The sequence below is a fragment of the Apus apus genome, chromosome 15 (assembly GCF_020740795.1).
Source record: "Apus apus isolate bApuApu2 chromosome 15, bApuApu2.pri.cur, whole genome shotgun sequence".
Lineage (NCBI taxonomy): Eukaryota > Metazoa > Chordata > Aves > Apodiformes > Apodidae > Apus > Apus apus.
In genome coordinates, this window is record NC_067296.1 from 12081212 (window position 1) to 12099396 (window position 18185).

An 18185-nucleotide genomic window follows, 5' to 3' on the forward strand; every position below is an offset into this window, starting at 1 on the left:
CTAATTACACCTGACAATCAGGTAGTCTGCAGAAAGGTATTAGCCACCTTTTCCTGCTGTTCATTCTGGAGGCAAGAAATAAAGGTATGTTAGACAAGAGAGCAAATGAAATGTTCAAAGGATTCTTCTCTAAAACTGGAAAATAAAAGGCTGTGCTATCAGATCAGAATTTCAACATACACTGTTTCCACTGGCTCACAAGATAAAATCTTTTATTGTTGAGTATAGCCATTGTTAAAGGTCACTGTTGCAAAGGCTACATCATTTAGACGAGATGAGATCCTATTTTGGATAAATTCACAATTTTTCTTCCTAACAAGGAGATAATATCAGGATTTGAATGTACAAGAGTGCTGGGTTACAGATTAAAAGCTTTTGTGTTCTGGAAACGAGACTATGCCAGATTTCCTGAGTTTCAGCGAGATGTGCAAGTCCCCAAAGTCAAGTAGGTTGATTAAAGTGGTTCTTTATAGCCTTTGAAGTACAGATAAAGTACAACTTTCTTACACAGGGTTAACGTAGATTATTTTTTTCCTTGACAAGGCTATATTCCTTTCCAAGGACATAATTTTAATCTCTTTTTAAACCTTTCGTATGAACGTTGTAAAAAGCTTCTTTGTGTTATAATGCATTTTTATAAAATGCATTACATGTATCTACATTTCTATGCAAACTTTGAACCTCGTTTCTGTATTTGTCTGGAAACAGTTATCTTGCAGCAGGATTGTGTCTTGTGTCATCATTTCTGTGGCATCTTTTTATATTGTCACAAGAATGTAACATCTGATAATGAGAAAAATCAGTGCTTATTGTCAGACATGCAAACAGCTTCCTTTTTTTTTCAATGTCCTTTTACCATTACGTGCTCTTTCTCTAAACTCCTGGCAAGTATTCTTTGAGTCTTTGAACCAAGGTGAAACCTGCACAGGTTTCCTTCCTCACAGTCTGAAAGGAGAGGGGTTTCATCTGCTACTTCTGAAAGACAGGGTATTGCTTTCTTCTCCTGTGTTCTGCTTCGTCTTCATATTCAGAGTAAATCTTGTAATTTAATCCCAAACTAGTAATTTCTTGAGATTTGAAAAAATAACAGTAAAGACAAAGTATAAAGCCAGTGACTGCCATCAGCTGCAGGAACACAATGGATGTTGTCTGTGCTCTGTTGTAAGATCAGCCTTAGAAGTGCAGAAGTCTAGGGCATGCTTTTGTTTTTCAAACTCATCCAGCAGAAGTGAAACCAGCACCTTGAGACCACACTGAACGTCACTCATTGCTCCTTGTAGAATCTCCCAAGTGGTTCGTCTGGCTCCACCACACCACGCAGAGAGCTGTGAGAGCTCCTTTGCAGGCAGGTGAGGCATTTTAAAATAGAAGAGAGGAGGAGAGGACAGGAAAGACTGTTCTGGTTGGAAGGGATCTAGAACGGTCATCTAGTTCAACTACCTGGCCAATTCAGAGTTGACCAAATTAAAGCATGTATTAATGCCCCTTAAACACTGAGAAGCTTGGGGCATCACCTCTCTAGGAAGCCTGTTCCAGTGTTTGACCACTCGCTTGGTAAAGAAATGCTTCCTAATGTCCAGTGTAACCCTCTGGTGGCGCAGCTTTGAACCATTCCCACTAATCCTATCCCTAGATACCAGAGAGATGAGAGCACAGACCACCGAAGATAAAGGCAGAACTTCCAAAGCATTCTTTAAAAGTTGGTGAGCTAATTGTCATGCACTTCCCTGCACAGACCAAGTCTGACTCCTGCCCAACCACCAGGAGCTGGTGCCTGCAGCCTGAGCAATTTTTTTCAGAATGAGCACCGTGACAGCTGGGCCTTGTACCAGCAGAGCAAAACTGTGAGCTGGCAGGAGTGTGTTGGGCTTTATGGGTAACGTTTTGGGAAGCATTTGCCACATGGCATAGAACTAGTCTGAAGTATGGATGCATACGTGGCTTGACTGCATAGCAGGTCCAAGTGAACGTGCAGTTGCAGCAGGGACGCTGCAGTGCCAGGGATGTTGTGGGCAAGAGCCTGGAAGACCAACAGCAAAGAGGCTTATGTTGGGGTTGCTGGCTGGTGTAATGCAGAGCAGGGGCTGCCTCAGAAAGAAGTGAGGACATCGGGACCTAGGGGGTGACCATCATTTGAGAACACACCAAAGTGAGTAGTTTCTTAATAAAATGTGTTTAAGAAATTAGCATCTCGGATGCTTTGGTGCAAATCTGATTTGCATGCAAAGTGGTGGAGTTTGTGGAGCTTTTGTGGGGAGTTGAGTGAGCTGGTGGTCTCTGCTGCACAGTGGCAGTGGTGGAGTGAGAACCTGGAGGTCACTGGTGGGCTGTCACAGATGACACAAGCCACGTCCAAGCCGTATGGCAGAGAGGGGGCAGGGTCTCACAGTACAGCCACCTGTACAGCACATGGTATTGGAAATTAAAGGTCAGAGAATTGATAGTGAGGCTTAAGGAAACAGCAATTAGCCTGCTAGGAAGAAAAGCTAAATTACTGGTAGTAGGAGTAAGGGGGGAAAAGAAGAGGATTATTGATCTAAATATCAAGTTGGCAGATACACAGAATGCAGTCTAGAGGATTTTTACACCTCTGGGCTTACTCAACCCCCACAATAAAAAATACAGGCCTATAAAGATGGAATAAGAGGCAATCAATTAGGATGGCATTTGCTTGTTTCCGTGCTACAGCTGGGCAGGCACATCACAGTGATTTATTAGGAGATTTTTTGTGGGTTTTTTTCTCTTTTTACACAGATTGCTGCAACCAGACTGCAGTTGTTTATTAATTTGCCTGCTATTCAAGTGTCTTTGTTAAATATCATGTGGAGAGGGTAAGCAGTTGGCTTCCTTGCCAGCACTGGTTGGGAGTATGCCCTTAGGTGTGGAGGAGACCTGGGTCACAAAATTATTTCTCTAGGCAATTCAGTCTTCCTAAGCTATTTCTGCCAGTACTAAAAGTTGCATCATCACTGGCAACTCTTGGAGACAACACAAAAATCTTTCCTGCAGACATTCATATGAACAAGTTTTGGCTTTCACAGTTTTTTAGCAAAAGCAGCTGGAAAAAAAGTAAGAACATTGGGAAAAACGGAGTTCCCTTTAGAAGAAAGCCTGAATAATTATCCTTTGTATGCATCCATCTCGATTCCACACCTCCTTAGGAGTGGCTGCAGTGAGCTAATTGGTTTTACTCTGCTGTGCATGGTTTCACTGCCCAGACTCCAGATTTGTTGCACAAAGCCAAGTCATTGTGTGGATTCATCATTTGTACCCCCACATCAATCCCTTTCTCCTCCAGAATGATGTTTGTCTGCATGTTTATGTGCTGTCAGGTACTGAGTGAGATGAAGGACAAACTCTGGGATTAACCAACTTCAGTATAATCTGATGCAACCTGAAAATCAGAATGAATTATTACTTTTTCAGCTAGACATGACTTCAGACAGGCCAGCTCCAGAGGAATGAAATAAGGATGCCAGCACAGGCATTTATGGGAGGGGAAGACCCTTCAGAATTTGAGGATTTAAGAATATGCCAGGTTCAGAACAAACCCTTATCTGAGAAGGGAAGTGAAGTGTGTAACAATCAGCCATAGAAATTCTTGTGAATGGTCTTTAAAAAAGCACTCTGGAAATTAGGGACTTCAAATGAAACGGTTGAAAGTGAAGCAAAATGAATTACAGGGGAATATGAGTAAATGCTACAAGCATAGGTCAAGCACTGCTTTATCAATCTGATGTTTACTCCAGCAGCTCCTCTGTTGCCCATTGTTTTACCTTGTTTGAATAGATATGCTTCTCTTTATGTGAAAATCAATTGTAATCTGATGAAAGAGAACTTAGAGCACAGGGAATGCTGGAAAGCAGCATAGTGAAAGATGGCATTGTTCATTATCCTAAATTACTCCAGGGTAGGGAGGGAATGACATTAAACGAGTGTGGGTAGCTTTGAGCTGCCATCCTTCCTTTGGCAGATGCAATAATTTAATATCATTACTTAATTTTATTAAAGGTAAAGACAATTGTGGACAATACATGTTACAGCATTTACTTATAATGATGATGGTGGGGGAGTGTCAGAAGGAGGGAAGACAGGCTCCAGCTTGGATTCCCAGTAGCTGCTGATCTGTAGCTGATGAAAATTTTTCTGTTCTTCATCTCTCCAAGATTTGCTTCTTAACCTGAATAGTTTTGGATGGCTCCTTCGATTCCAGTGGAGGTACTCATCAGAAAAATATTGGGCTTTATAAGTGTAACAGACAATATCCACCCTCAATGCTGCAGAGGACTGATCTTTCCCTAACTATGCCTAATAGGTATCAACGATAACTGGATGAACTCCTGGATTGCTCAGTATATGCCCAGTATTGTGGTTTTGAACCCTACTGGCAAAGCTTTATAGACTGTTGCAATCTTTCTCCAGGCTTTATATTGAGATGTGCTTGTGGATTTATAATTTTTTAATATACCTCATATTTTTCCAGTATCTCTTGTAGTAACCGTTATCGCTGTGGGCTGAAAAGGAACGTTGTGATGGCTTTTACAGGAGCTGCTGTAAAATCTGTTGGCGAGGGTGTGGGATTTTCCCATGGAACCCAAACTTATTGGCAGCACCTGGCTATACCCTCATAAAGGTGTTCAGCAGCCCGTAGGACTGGCCTTCTTAAATGGCTTAATTACAGCTGATGGTTTGCTCTGGATGAGTTAATTCTGTTGGGTTCTGCCAGGCACAAGCCTAGTAGTACCAGACAAAAAAACCTGTGGTCCTAGGTTTGAGGTGGTTGCACAGAGTGCTTAATTCCTTTGAAATTATGATACCTTGATGTTAGCAGTGCAACCACCTCCTGTAAGACACAGGGGGTCATCAGCTTGTCATTGCTGGCAGGCCATACAACGTTAATTTAATGTAATGGGTGATAACTGCTGTGGATTTAGTGAGAGACGATCCTGCTTAACTAATCTCCTTCAGTTCTTCAGAGCAGGTTTCAGACAAGGTTGATAATAGGAATGTACATATGACATAATCTAATGGATTTTTCAAGAGGCTTTTGATAAATTTCCATATATTTCCCCTGCTTAAGCCGTATGCTGCAGAGATTCCAAATTGAGCAAGGGGATGGGTAAAGAACAAGTGAAATAATGGGAAATAAAGAGAAAAGAAGGGCTGTAGTGTGTACTGGAATTAGAATTATCCTGCAGCGTCCCACTGTTCTTCCCCACCACTCAGCATGGCTGGAAAGAGATGCCATCTGCATTCACTAATGAAAACTTGTGTAGGACAGGTGCATAACAGAAAGGAGGGCACATTGCCATTTAGGAAAGCACTAAAGGGCAAATTTAAACTTACATTAGCATAAGGCAGATGGAATATTTTTGCTGTCAGTAGTAGAATGATATATCTTAAATATAAGCACACAAAACTGAAATACTCCAATGGATGGATATGGCTTAGGAGTGGAAAGGGACTCTTGTGGTAACACAGGGATGATTTATTATCATTTACATAACCTGGCATTTGTGCACACCAAAGGCCAGATTTTCAGAAGTGCTCTGCTCCTGCAGTTTGGGGCCAGGGTTTCAGTTGCAGACTCGGAGCCAGCCACTCCCATCATTTCCCCTGTGTTTAATTTGCCATATGTCAATCAGAGTGTAGATTTGCAAGTGCTGCTAATAGGCAATGCTGAGAGATGAGGGCAGCTGAAAAATGGAGAATGTGTCTTACTGGCAGCTTTTGAGCCCCGAACACTGGAAATATTCACAGGCCAGGATCCCTGATCAACCATATGATAAATCAAGGACTGGAAAGCAGAAAAGAAAGCAGCTAATGCATCAGGCTATGCCTGGACATGCTCCATGAAAATCAGTGCTAAATGAGAGAATTAAGCACCAGGAAAGGCTGTGGCAAAATCCCTAGAAACACTTTAGATAATGAGACAAAATCAAACCAAGGGCAAGAAAGAAAATGAAGTAGAATCACCAAAGAAGCAATAAAATGCCATCGCTGAAATCTGAGTGCGGCAAAATACCTCAGGTTAAAGGGACATAGTCATCCTTTAAAAAATGCACATTTTAGTCTGCCATTTTTACCTGCTGTTAGCAATTAACTCTCTGATTGCTTTAACTGAACGAGAGTATCAAGAACATTTTTTGTTCGTTTACTTCGAGCATTTGCTGAAACCTGGGCAGTGGCTGAGTGATAGCAGGTTTGTTCTCCTTTGGGCTGAGAGGTGAGATGAGGCTTTGAAAGGTTTGGAAAAATATTCAAAGAAAAGATTAGGAAAACCAGAAGTGAGAAAGAGATGTGTCACTCATAACATAGACCCCATGGTCCTCTTCATAGGACTGATTTCCCTGTCGTTGTGCTGGTGGAGGGGAGAGGGGAAGTAGCCGTGAGGGCCAACAGAGAGTTACCACCATGACCACTCCTGTCTCTTGTTTGCAGTATTCAGGGGAAGTTCCTGAGAACAGAGTGGAGGTTGTGGTGGCAAATCTGACAGTGATGGACCGGGACCAGCCACACTCCCCCAACTGGAATGCCATCTACCGCATCATCAGCGGAGACCCCTCCGGCCACTTCACCATCCGGACAGACCCCGTCACCAACGAGGGCATGGTCACTGTTGTGAAGGTAAGAGGAAAGCCAGAGTATATCCGTACCTGTCACCCTTTCAGCTAGCGAAGGGAATGCCAGAAGACAGAAGTCTGCAGTTGTTCCATGCTTTTTCTACCTGGGAATACGAGTGCTCAGATCTGTTGCTTCCCATCTCTCTCTGTGCCGATGTCCTGAATACTGTAACGTAGAATCATAGAATCATTTTGGTTGTAAAAGACCTTTAGGATCATCAAGTCCGGCCATCAACCTAGCACTGCCAAGTCCACCACCACAGTCCACCACTTCAAATGCATGCTGCTGGTTCTGTCTTTCCCAACTCAGCCCAGCCCACTGTAAACTCTCATCAACTCTCAGATGCCAAAGGCACCTCCAAGCATCTGAGCCTGACCTCCACATCCTGCTCCTCCTTAGCCTTTGAGCACTGGCAGAGAGAATGGCACCTGGGCTGTGCTGCCCTGCCCTACCTGGCAGGTTTGGGGCAGAGGCTGCTCCTTCTCCTTTTTGAGCCAGAAAACTCCCTGTTAGCTCTGAATCAGGAGTAGCATTTCACTGCAGGGGATCGGTGAAATGATCAGCCTTCATGATAGCAGGGAGTGCGGGAGAATTTTCTGGGAACAGAATAAAAGGGGAGATTTTCCTCTGATTTAGTTGCTTGGCAGAGCAAAGTTGGGGGAGATTTTTCTTTTCCTAGGATCAAGCATTAAACACACAATGTGGGCCAGATCTTCAGCTCAGAACAGCTCCACTCCAGTGAAGGCCACTCCCCAGTTTAGATCAGCAGAGAAACTTGTTCAAAGACTCTGAGAAATAAGACTCTAAATATCCACCGTCCCTTCTCTCCTCCATTTCTTGCCTTCAGCCTTAGGAGAGCTGGAACACTCAAGGTATCTGCAGCAAGTATCAAATTCTGTTTCCCTCTTTGCTTCCAAAGAACATGGCTTCATTTTCCTTTGAGCATTCGTTTCCCATTCAGCTCCTGAGGCCAGCAGCCTAGGCAGCGAATGCTTCTGCAATCATTAAACTCAGTCTGAACATAATTGGATCCATTCAGCATTGAGTGGATCTCATCCCAGACAAGATGCCTAAGGATGCTCCCTCTTACTACCAAGAAAGTGAAGATGTCACAAATAAGCTGCTGTGATCTGTAGGAGATCACAGGACACACACTGTGCAGTGCACCTGAAGAGGTTAATACCTGCTGTGATGGGCAACGCCTGCATCTTTTGATAAGTCTGGTCTTCTCTAACAGGAAGTTTTCATCAACAGGTCAGGATGAAACACTAATGTTTAAAGACCTAAGAGGATGTAAGAATAGCTCAGTGTTGAAAAAAAGAACACACTCCCTCATAGCTAATAAGTTGCAGTCATTCTTCATACTTACAGTTTGGGTATTAGGAAGAATGACATCAGTGAAATGCCAGTGAGGTTATGCTGGTAGGAACGTGTGAGCTTGTCCTGTTCTCTGACCCTTAGGCTGTGTGTGTGTGTCTGCAGATGCCACTTTGCTGAAACTCTGAGGGAGACATCATCTTACCTGCTAGATGGTATTTCAGCAGGGTCCTTTTATCTATCACTCTTATTGCTCCATAATGGCAGCTGACAGCCTTATCTGGTGCAATGCTACAAAACCTCTTCAAGCTTAGCAGTAGTTCTAGACATGTGTGCATATGGATGCATACATGTAATTATGCATCTATCTATATGTATCTATTTTTATGCTTCAACAGAAAACATTCAACAAACTAAAATGCAACAATTTGATTTTCATTGACATCAGCAGCCCATCTGAAATGGAAATGCCAACGTTTTCACTGAGAGCTTGGGAGGAACCCTTATTCTTAATCTAGTAAAGTGCCATGACTGTAGTTGAAAGGCAAATCAAAGTGAACAACAGGGGATTACATGATCATCCCTGCTCCACAAGGACTTCTGCATAATGAACCCTGCCTTATTCAGAACTTACAGGCAAAAAAGCAGGGCAGATCTGTCAAGACACCAGTGATGCTGGTGTTGACTTCCCACTGCTGTGTAAACCACAGTGATCACAATTCAGAGAACCACACGAAAACCCTGTCTTGTCAAGATGAGTTCAAAGCTTGAAATTGCATTTAATGTCTTCACTATAGAACCTCACCTGATCCTCCTGGGTGCCCAGAGTTTCTTACCCTTATCAAGCCGGGAGGCTTTTTGGTGTATTTTCAGCAAGGAGAATGAGTGAAATTGCTGTGATTAAATTTTCATGGTGAAGAAGGGATTCTTCACCTCTTAGGATTCCACCTTATTCTTTGAAATACTTTATGTTAATAAGTAAAAATGCTAAATATGCTTAAAGGTTTGGGGAATGTATGCATGTCAAATGGGGTGGCTGGTCAGCTCTTGTTCTTTGTGGTGTGGGAGCAGTCTCCTGCTGGTTTGATCCCCGATGTAGATTGAAAACACGTGAAAAATTAAGTCAAGTAATGAACCTTTTATTTGCAGACCCTACCTGGCTGGATTTTCATTTGGCTCTTTGAAGCTGCTTATACATAACTTGCCACTACTGCAAACAAAGGGCTTTGTATCTGGTCCACGGCAGTCACAGAAATGGTGCAGAAAAGGGCATTCTGTGAAGAATCCCACCCCTCCACCAGCACTCTGGGGGCTAGAAATGGAGGGCCAGAAATGCTTCCAAACCAAGAAGCTGTTTGGAGTTCAGATGATGCTCACGGGGGCTGTTCTGCAGCCACTTTCAGTAAAACCTCACCTGCGGCTCCAGTCCAATCACCGGAAGTGTAACATTTCCTTTTTCTGTTCATGCCTTTCCAAACCATTTCCATAAACATGTGAGACCTTAATCTTCAAAGAAAGCCTTGATCAAGGGGAGAGAGAAACTTCCCACTCAGATGAGACACCACAGAGTCTGAAGACAATCTCCAAGAGCAGCAGTGACTGCCCTGTGGCAGCCAGCTAAGTAAAATGTTATTATAAACTCTGCATGGATCAGAGCTGTGAATTTATAATGGAGAAGCTTCTAAAGCTTCCCTTATTATTTGCCTCAACAATAACATATGACAAATTTATTGCCTTCAGTTAGAAGTACCTTGAGAAAAGGAAGACACATGCCAAGCCCTCGGCTTCACTCTGCGCATCAGGGTTGGAGAGGCTGGTGAAGGAGGAGCATGTGCAGCATCTCCAGGGGCATGTTTCAGAGCCACTTGTGCCAGATCAGCCACAGAACATCCAACAAGGGGTGTCTGCAAAGGTCCTACTTTCTAATTTCATGTCAAATGCTTCCTGGACATGAAATTAAAAAGTAGGTGACAATCCAGCACCTCATATCCTGGATGCCACGGTTCCATGTGCTTTTGCTCCTGCTGTGGCCACATGAAGACACAGTAAGATGCTTGCAGATGGAAGGGGTTAGCGCAGTGTGAGGAACACGATGTGCTCTGAGCACCGTTCGTCAGAGGGAGGCAGCTTTAGTGAGCAGAAGTATGGGCTGTCCTGGGAGAAACTGACAAATTCTTAATTAAGCCGTATCCCTAAGTACTACATCTATACAACTCAAATACCTCCAGGGATGGTGACTCCACTGCTACCCTGGGCAGCCTTTACCAGTGCCTGATAACCCTGTCAGTGAAGGAATTCTTCCTAACATCCAATCTAAACCTCCCCTGGTGAAGATGCAGGCTCTTGAATATAGTTTTGTTTTGTTTTGTTTTGTTTTAAAAAAGGCAAAACATTTGAATTGGAACTTGACTAGTACAGAAGAGAAGGAGGCAGATGGACTGTGTTGTGCAGACTGTAGTGGACACTGTGGCACTGATGTCTCCAGGACAGTCTGTGGGATGGGCATTACTGGGTGACTCTGCCCCAGCCCTGATCCCTGGGCTGCTTTTCAGCAGCCCTGGTTTTGTTGTTCCCAGAAGAGAGGTAAAGAAGTTGAGTGAGCAGCTCTACATTTTGGGGAGAAAAAACCCTTGCATTAGGCCACATCCTAGCAGGTATGTGTGTGGTCAGTGTGTCCTGCCCATCATCAGACAGGGAGCCCGGTGGTTTCCCTCACCAGTCCCCCCTGGAGCTGCTCAGACCTCCCTGCAAGCTCCCTCTGCACCCTAGTGGGGCGGGAGGTGCAGACTGGCTGTGAGCACACAGGCCAGCACAAAAAAAAAAAAAAAAAGAAAAAAAAAAAAGAGGAAAAAAAAAGAAGAAAGAAAACTGGAGTAATGTAGATGAGAGGAGTGTGAAAAGAAATTGAGGAAATGCATTAGTGAGATTGTTTCAAAGCCTTGACTAGTGTTTAAATGAGAACTTTTACCATGTGTCTTTTTTGAATGCGATACAAGTCCATGAGTCAGTGCTGGTGGGTGTACTGGGAATCTTTGTGCTTCCTTTTATTTATTAAATGTTGGCCCTGCTTGTCAGGAAACCATTTAGCAATTTGCACTTCAATCGAATAGAGATTCCACTGTTTTACCTTTTGCCCCTGAAATTTGTTTCTCTCATGTAGCCTCCTATGATTTGATTTCCCTCCTGACAATACTGGGTTTTAAACAGAACACGGAAGGCAGATCTTGCTGATGTAAATCAGTACAGCTCTAGCAAAGTCAGTGGAACCGTGGCATTTTACACTGTGGGAGCAGGCTTTGCAGACTCAGCTCTGGAGAAGGTATCAGGGAGAGTGGTTACGCTTCTAAATTCATAAATTACAGCAAAGCATTTTTTAACAAGCAGAGGTGTGATCCTGCATAACTCAAGCCTTCCTGGCAGATGATTAGTGACTTCCCTCATAATAATTAGTGAGATGGTTTAGAAATTATTATTATACTGCAGTTCAGTCAGTCGTACCAGCAAAGGTTTTTCACTCCTTTTGGGTCTTAAGACACGTTGTCTTCATGGGAATGTTGCATCTGTGGCCACCCAAAAGGAAAACATATCTGTTGGAGTGTGCAGGCAACCTCAGGAGGTCACAAGGCGTCTTGCAAGAGGACAAGAGGTCTCACTAGAAGGACCACCTGGTCAGCCAGACCAGGTGTTGTTTCTTGCACTTTTACTTATAAACTCCCTTAAGAGGAAAGATAAAATAAAAAGCACTTCAGGCTAATGAGCCCACACAGACTGTCCTAGCTATCTACCCAACAGCTTTAAGTGCTGCTAGCACTGTTAAGTACCTGTCCAGTCTCTCTTAACAGACTCCACCTGTGGTGTCTGGGGCAGCCCTTGGTGGATTTGTTCCTTCAATGCTCAGCTAACACAGGCAGCTCCTTTTGTGGAAACCACTTAGCATTGGAGCAAAACACAGGGGAAATCTTCCCTGCTCTTTACAATTTTTACTTTGTGGGGTTTTTAACTATTTGGCCCTCCAAATTCTGGAAGGCCAAATCCTCCACTGGACTGGAGCTGGCCTTGATTAACACCTTAAAAGAACTGAGCTTGGAAGAAACAAACTGAGAGTGAGACAATGACTTTGATATCACCTGCCTTCTAAATCTTGCAGCTTTCAGACAGAGGTAAAATTTATTCCCTGCTTGGCTCTATACCTGCTTGTTTGTTTCTTTTAGGCAGTCGATTACGAGATGAACAGAGCTTTCATGCTGACAGTGATGGTATCAAACCAAGCTCCCCTGGCCAGTGGCATCCAGATGTCCTTCCAGTCGACAGCAGGAGTCACCATTTCAGTCACAGATGTTAACGAAGCTCCGTATTTCCCGACAAACCACAAGTTAATCAGGCTGGAGGAGGGGGTGCCTACAGGGACAGTCCTGACAACGTTTTCAGCAGTGGATCCTGATCGCTTCATGCAGCAGGCAGTAAGGTGGGACACCAGGCAGCCAAGAGGGCTCGTGTACAGGAGGGGGGTTTCAGCTGCAGAAGTTTGGGGATCAAAGCAGCTGAAACCTAATTCACAAACTAACTGATAAGATATGAGTAAAGTGCTTGGCAGTTACTTGCACCTCAGTTGAGAGCTTGCAAAGAACCCCCACAGGCTTGCGAAGTCCTCCCAGCAAATAAGGCAGGTTCTGAGCAGTTGGTCTGGGAGGGCAAACAGAGTTGGATCCAATGTTACAGGCTTGCAGAGGAGCAGTTTTCTGCTTCAAATGCAAGCAGTCAATAGTAAAGGGTCCCTGTCAGGGCTGCACTGTGCTAATTGTTTTGTCTTTGCCTTATCCAGGATGCTTTGGCCTGTGCTCTTTGTGCACAAAAGGTTTAGAAAAAAGCAACTTTGTTATTTCTGTTTTACAGGAGGGAAACTGAGGTACAGAAAGGGATAGGGCTAGATTTCCAATAGGAATCAGTGGGGTTTTTTATCATGTCTTGTGTTGCTTCCAGAGGATTTAGGTTCAACCTGGCTTAAAAAGCAGTGGGAGAGGAGCTGTCAGCCCAGTCAGAGCAAGGCTCCCGTGGTTACAGCTGCTGCTGAACAGGCTTTTAAGATGTCATATGGTTAAATGTTGCCCAAGTAGTCAAATGTCCATGCATGTGCCTTTGGTACATGGTCTTTGACTAATGCCAGTCCATGTAGAGCCCCCTTGCCTGCTCTGCAGTCAGCCGGGTCTGTTCTGACCTTCCCTTTCCAGTCAGTCCCACTGCCCAACCTAACCTCCCCGTTAGGTGCTTTTGCTATGAATGGGATTCAGCTGACAAAATTTTAGCCTTGTGCAAGTCAGATGTTTGGTCTTAGCAGTTTCACATTGGATTTAGTCCTTGCTGCCTCCAGGAGCATGTCACTTGCTGTCACCCAGGCAGTCTGGCAACTTGTCCCCTTCCAACTGGGAAATACATTGGCAGAAAAGTGTGTGTGAAAATAAGAGTCCTTGTAACACCTTTCACAAGTACTTCAGCCTGTCTGTGCTGATGGGAAATGTTTTTCCTGCTCTTGGACACTTCTACATCCACAGAACTTGATTTCTTTTTTACTCCCAGGCTGTGAAGACCACAGTATTTTTGGAAAAACCTGAGTATACAACGTGACCACAGCCAAGGCCACTTAAACTTACATCGGTTGTGACATTTCATGTCAGGAAGAGCTTGAAATATTTCACCTGGCACAGAGCTGTCTGGTCTAGAAAATGAGAGTTTATTCACTGCCTCATCTTGTTGTCTTTAGACAGGTATTGTGACTTTTGAGGAGAGACACCATCCTAACTAACAAGACAGTTTTTCTTACACTTTTTTTTAAGTACTGGCCTCTGAAGGTTCTTTATTTCCCTGATGTCTGTACCAAGGCTGGATTTCAGAGGACAGAACAGCTCATTTCTGATTGAATGCTCCCTCTAACCCAGAGGTGGGTGATCTGTAATCCAAACGAGCATCTGCCAGTTCTGGGAGAAAGACCAGCTCTGCTGAGCCCTTCCTCTCATCATACAAGGTGTTTGTGGGGTCTTGTAAGAGTTTTTGTGAATATGAACAGCCAATTACTTGAGTTGTTTTTCCCAAGGGCTCACAGGACACACATTTTGTGTATCCACTAGGAATTGGTTTCCAAACCCAAGTAGAATCTCTCTTCACCCCTTTTTGTCAGGACAGTCCAATGCCAAGGCTTCACAGGAAGCAGTGGGGTGTGGTTGGGTTCCTGTCTTTGTGGGCTATGCAAAGGATACTTGTTTTTTCCTTCACAGTTAGGCAAAAAGATACCCAAAAAGCCAAGCCAGTTTCTCTCTAAGTAGTATTTCCCAAACTGTTGTTTATTAGTGGTAGGCAGAAACAGGAATATCCATGATTTTAAAGCTGGAGCTATTTTAGGAAGGGCAACACTAAGAGAAGGAGAGAGCAGAAATCCATCCTCTAATTCAGGCATATGAGTGCAGTGGTCAGTGCAGACCCCATTTCTCCTTGGCTGCAGAGACTTCAGGCTATGTCCTCGCCCAGCAGCAGGAAGCTGGCATGTAAGCGCACTTAGTGGAAAGAAAAACCTTTAAAACGAAAGAAATAGAGAAATTGAATAATTGCAGAGGTCAAAAACCAGATATTCAATTAGCATTTTTGTTTGTCAACAAAACCAGTTATCCAAAGGTCCCTTGAATCATGGGTCAGGAGTCCAGAAAAACCTTATTTCAAGCAATATTAAGGATATGTCAGTGAAAAGACTGCCACGTATTTATTTCCTTTCTCTGTAGATACTCTAAGCTGTCAGATCCTGCAAACTGGCTGAACATTAATGCCACAAATGGTCAGATCACTACTGCTGCTGTCCTTGATCGAGAGTCAGACTACATTAAGAATAATGTCTACGAGGCCACATTCTTGGCGGCTGACAACGGTGAGCCCAGGCTTCACATTGTTCATGCTTCAATAAGACTCTAATGTGGTGCATTAAGAGAAATGATGCCCTGACAGAGTTGTCAGTATAAGTTATCTTTTTCCCAGGTTTTTATGGTCAAAAATGTGAAAGTGGGACGGGAAATTGCTGGAGTAAATTAAATGTGCACAGTATACGGAGAATGTTATTAAGGGAAAGGGAGGGCAAATGGAAAATCAATTTGGGGAGTTCAGTGTAGCAGTGTGGGCTGAACTTAAAAAAAAAATCAAAGGGATGTGCTCTCCAAGGGCTGCCGAACACACCGGCCCTGGTGATCGTCCCAGAGGCACTGATCAGGAAGCCTTCCAACAGGAAACCAGAAATAATTGTAGGGGATGTCAGGAGGGTAATAAAAACAAGGAATCCATTGAAGTGCTGTGGCTTTCATGCGAGGTGTCTGTCTGTCTGTCAGCTGAGCTAATGTGTGTCCGCCACCGTTTCTGAGATGTCCAGCCATCATCAGAGCAGCTGAGTGCTGGTGTGTTTGTTATCAAAGTCACTGAGGCCAGTACAGATCTTCTCACAGAGAAGTCCTGTTAAGGCTTGCTCTTCTCTACTCATTAAAGATCACACAGTGCTTTTGGTCAAATTAGCCCTGTGAACCTGAGCGCTGGCCTCACTCAAGGGCAAGCCATCCATTACTGCTGCCCTGGGTTTCTTCCTCATTCTGATTAGGAGGAGCTCATGACTGTTTTGCGGACCATACCTAAATGTGCCCATGCTGTTCTTTCATTCCTTGGTTTCTCCAGTTTGGAAATGGCTCTGTGGAGGGTCCAGTAGTTTTTCTGGGCAAGGAGAGGACCTTCCATCTCCTCTCCCACCCTCACACTGTGTGCTGAGCACTCACATCAAACCTGAGCCATGCCTCAGCATCCAAATGAACTCTAGTCTGGGCTGTGAGCACCTAAGTACATTGCTCATAGTCTGCAGATGCTTCCAGGTCAGTGTTTGTGTTAGCTCTTGTATTCTCTCAGGAGGAAGGGTGCCACGTCCATTATGAGCAGATAGAGTGGTGCTTGCAGGGCTAATTAAAACTTGCTCCCTCTGGGGTTTCAGACTTCACTTCACTCATTACATCCTGGGTCACAGGAGCAAGGCAAACTCACTAAGAGTTTCAATGCTGAGTAGCAGTACCAGGAAGCAAATTTTACCCCTTCTTTGTGCCACCAATGGTAAGACTGGTGTGGTCCCACAGCCCCATCCTAAGCGTCCCCTCTATGAAGGCAGCCAAGGCAGAGACATCCAAAGTATTCTCAAAGAGATCTAACAATGTGCATCTGCAAGAGTCACAGGGCAAAACTGGTCAAATGAGTTGGCCAAGACTATTCACAAAAGCAGTGGTAGAGCTTTAACCCATCAAACTAATCTTCACCATCTGACCTTGGAATTCCTGGTCACTTAGTACAGCATGATTTGGAGTTAACCCCTTGCCTTGGCTTTGGTGCTGATGCTGCAGTGCATCAGTGCCTCCATATCCATCACTCAGCAGCTCAGAAATTGAAGACCTAGATATATCTCTTTATTCTGAAAAATTAGTCTAGCACTGGTATATTTCAGCCATTAAAATGCACATAAAGCAACACCTTGTTTAAAATTCTATCGAGAGTGCTTAGGATAACAGCTAAAGTTTCATCTAGGCTAATAGACTTCCCACAGTGTGGGATGGACTGGAGAGTTGAGCTTTCTCTGAAGCAGCATAATAGTCAGTAGATCTAAAAACTGGCTAGTGAGTGCTACAGTAGATGCTGACCAACAGATTACACCACTTACTCTTTTTTTCCCCTTGTCTTCCTCCTGTTAGCTATCTTTCTAATGGTTTTTTCCTCTTCAAAACAGCCATTACCAAAATTTGCACTAGCAGCCTGGCATTACTTCCTTTTATTTTTAGAGTTTGACCAAGGACATTGCTGTGGGCTACAAATCTGCAGAACTCAACTTCCATTTTCTGCAGGAGTGAAAAACAGCAACATTAGGAGGCTTGGGGAAGTTAATAATGCCTCTTAAAGCAAGGGACCATGAAAGTGTGGTATGTCCCTAATAACATGCACGCAGGGAGGATGAAATTCTTGGTTTATTGAAATTGGAAGGCAGAGAGGGGGCTGGGCCACTGTGTTGTCATTCCCACTGCTTCTGGAGTGAGGGTCACGGGTCGGTGTTGGGCTCTGCCTCTCCCGTGCAGGTATCCCCCCTGCCAGCGGCACGGGCACTCTGCAGATCTACCTCATCGACATCAACGATAATGCTCCTGAGCTCCTGCCAAAGGAGGCACAGATCTGTGAAAAGCCAAACCTGAATGTCATCAACATAACAGCCGCCGACGCTGACATCGATCCAAACGTTGGGCCCTTTGTCTTCGAGCTGCCAAGTGTGCCATCTGCAGTGAGGAAGAACTGGACCATAACACGGCTGAATGGTAAATGGGGCAGGCAATCCTGAGGACATTTGGGCTCTGATTCACTAATGAGGCCACGTGCGGTTTCAAACTTCCAAACTTTCCTACTTTTCTATCTGATTTTTATTTTTAAAGCACATTATGGCTGACATTATAGACAAGATAGTTAATCAGAAATGATTTGTATCAGACCTGCAGCATAACTCTAAGAGCCTTGGCACTTGGCTTTTTTTAATGCAGTTCATAATTATGAACAGTTATCAGTAGTGAACAGCGTATAAATCATCCATAATGGCCAAGGGGAAAAAAGCTATTATCAGTCTTCCTTATGTTCCAGTGTAATTGTCATAAGCCACAATCAGGATCAATGTTCATTTCTCTGACCGTAATTGCATAAAGGCAGCCTTTTAATTTACCATGGAACCAGGAGAGCTAGGTGAGTGTGAAGATTACCAGTATGTGAAGGATTTTTAGATCGCAGCATGCAACCACAAATGGCCCTAATTGCTCTCTTATTGGTAGTTTCAGCAGAGGATGGGAAATATCATGGAGCCATGGGTTGGTTTTGGCTTCAAGACTGGTCCCTCTCGCTGAGATCTGGCAACCTCCAACAGGCCAGGAGCAACAGCTTGTGCCCTCACAGCTCAGGGCTCAGTCCCACAGCTCTTGTATCACAATGGGAGGGAACACAAAAAGGATTACCTGGCTCAGCACGTCATCCATGGATGATGGGCTACCCAAAAAATCCTAAGGTGGGAGGGTGGGAAAGCAGAGAGCCTGCAGAGTGGCCAAGGGCAACCCAGACTCAGGGTTCTTCATTCATGCTTTCATATTTGCATTTTGTGCTATTTTTAAATGCATGCAACTGGATTTGCAAACAGCATCAAGGTAGGTTAGTGCAGC

The 18185-nt window shown here is 44.1% G+C and overlaps 1 protein-coding gene across 1 annotated transcript in view; it reads left to right on the forward strand.

Annotated features, from left to right (window-relative positions):
- Window positions 1-18185, forward strand: part of CDH4 (cadherin 4) — a 426991-nt gene that overhangs the window by 398278 nt on the left and 10528 nt on the right. The window contains exons 9-12 of the mRNA XM_051633293.1: window positions 6442-6627; window positions 12153-12406; window positions 14709-14851; window positions 17070-17303. Of these exons, the coding sequence (XP_051489253.1) occupies window positions 6442-6627; window positions 12153-12406; window positions 14709-14851; window positions 17070-17303 (817 nt within the window). The remainder of the gene's footprint in view (window positions 1-6441; window positions 6628-12152; window positions 12407-14708; window positions 14852-17069; window positions 17304-18185) is intronic.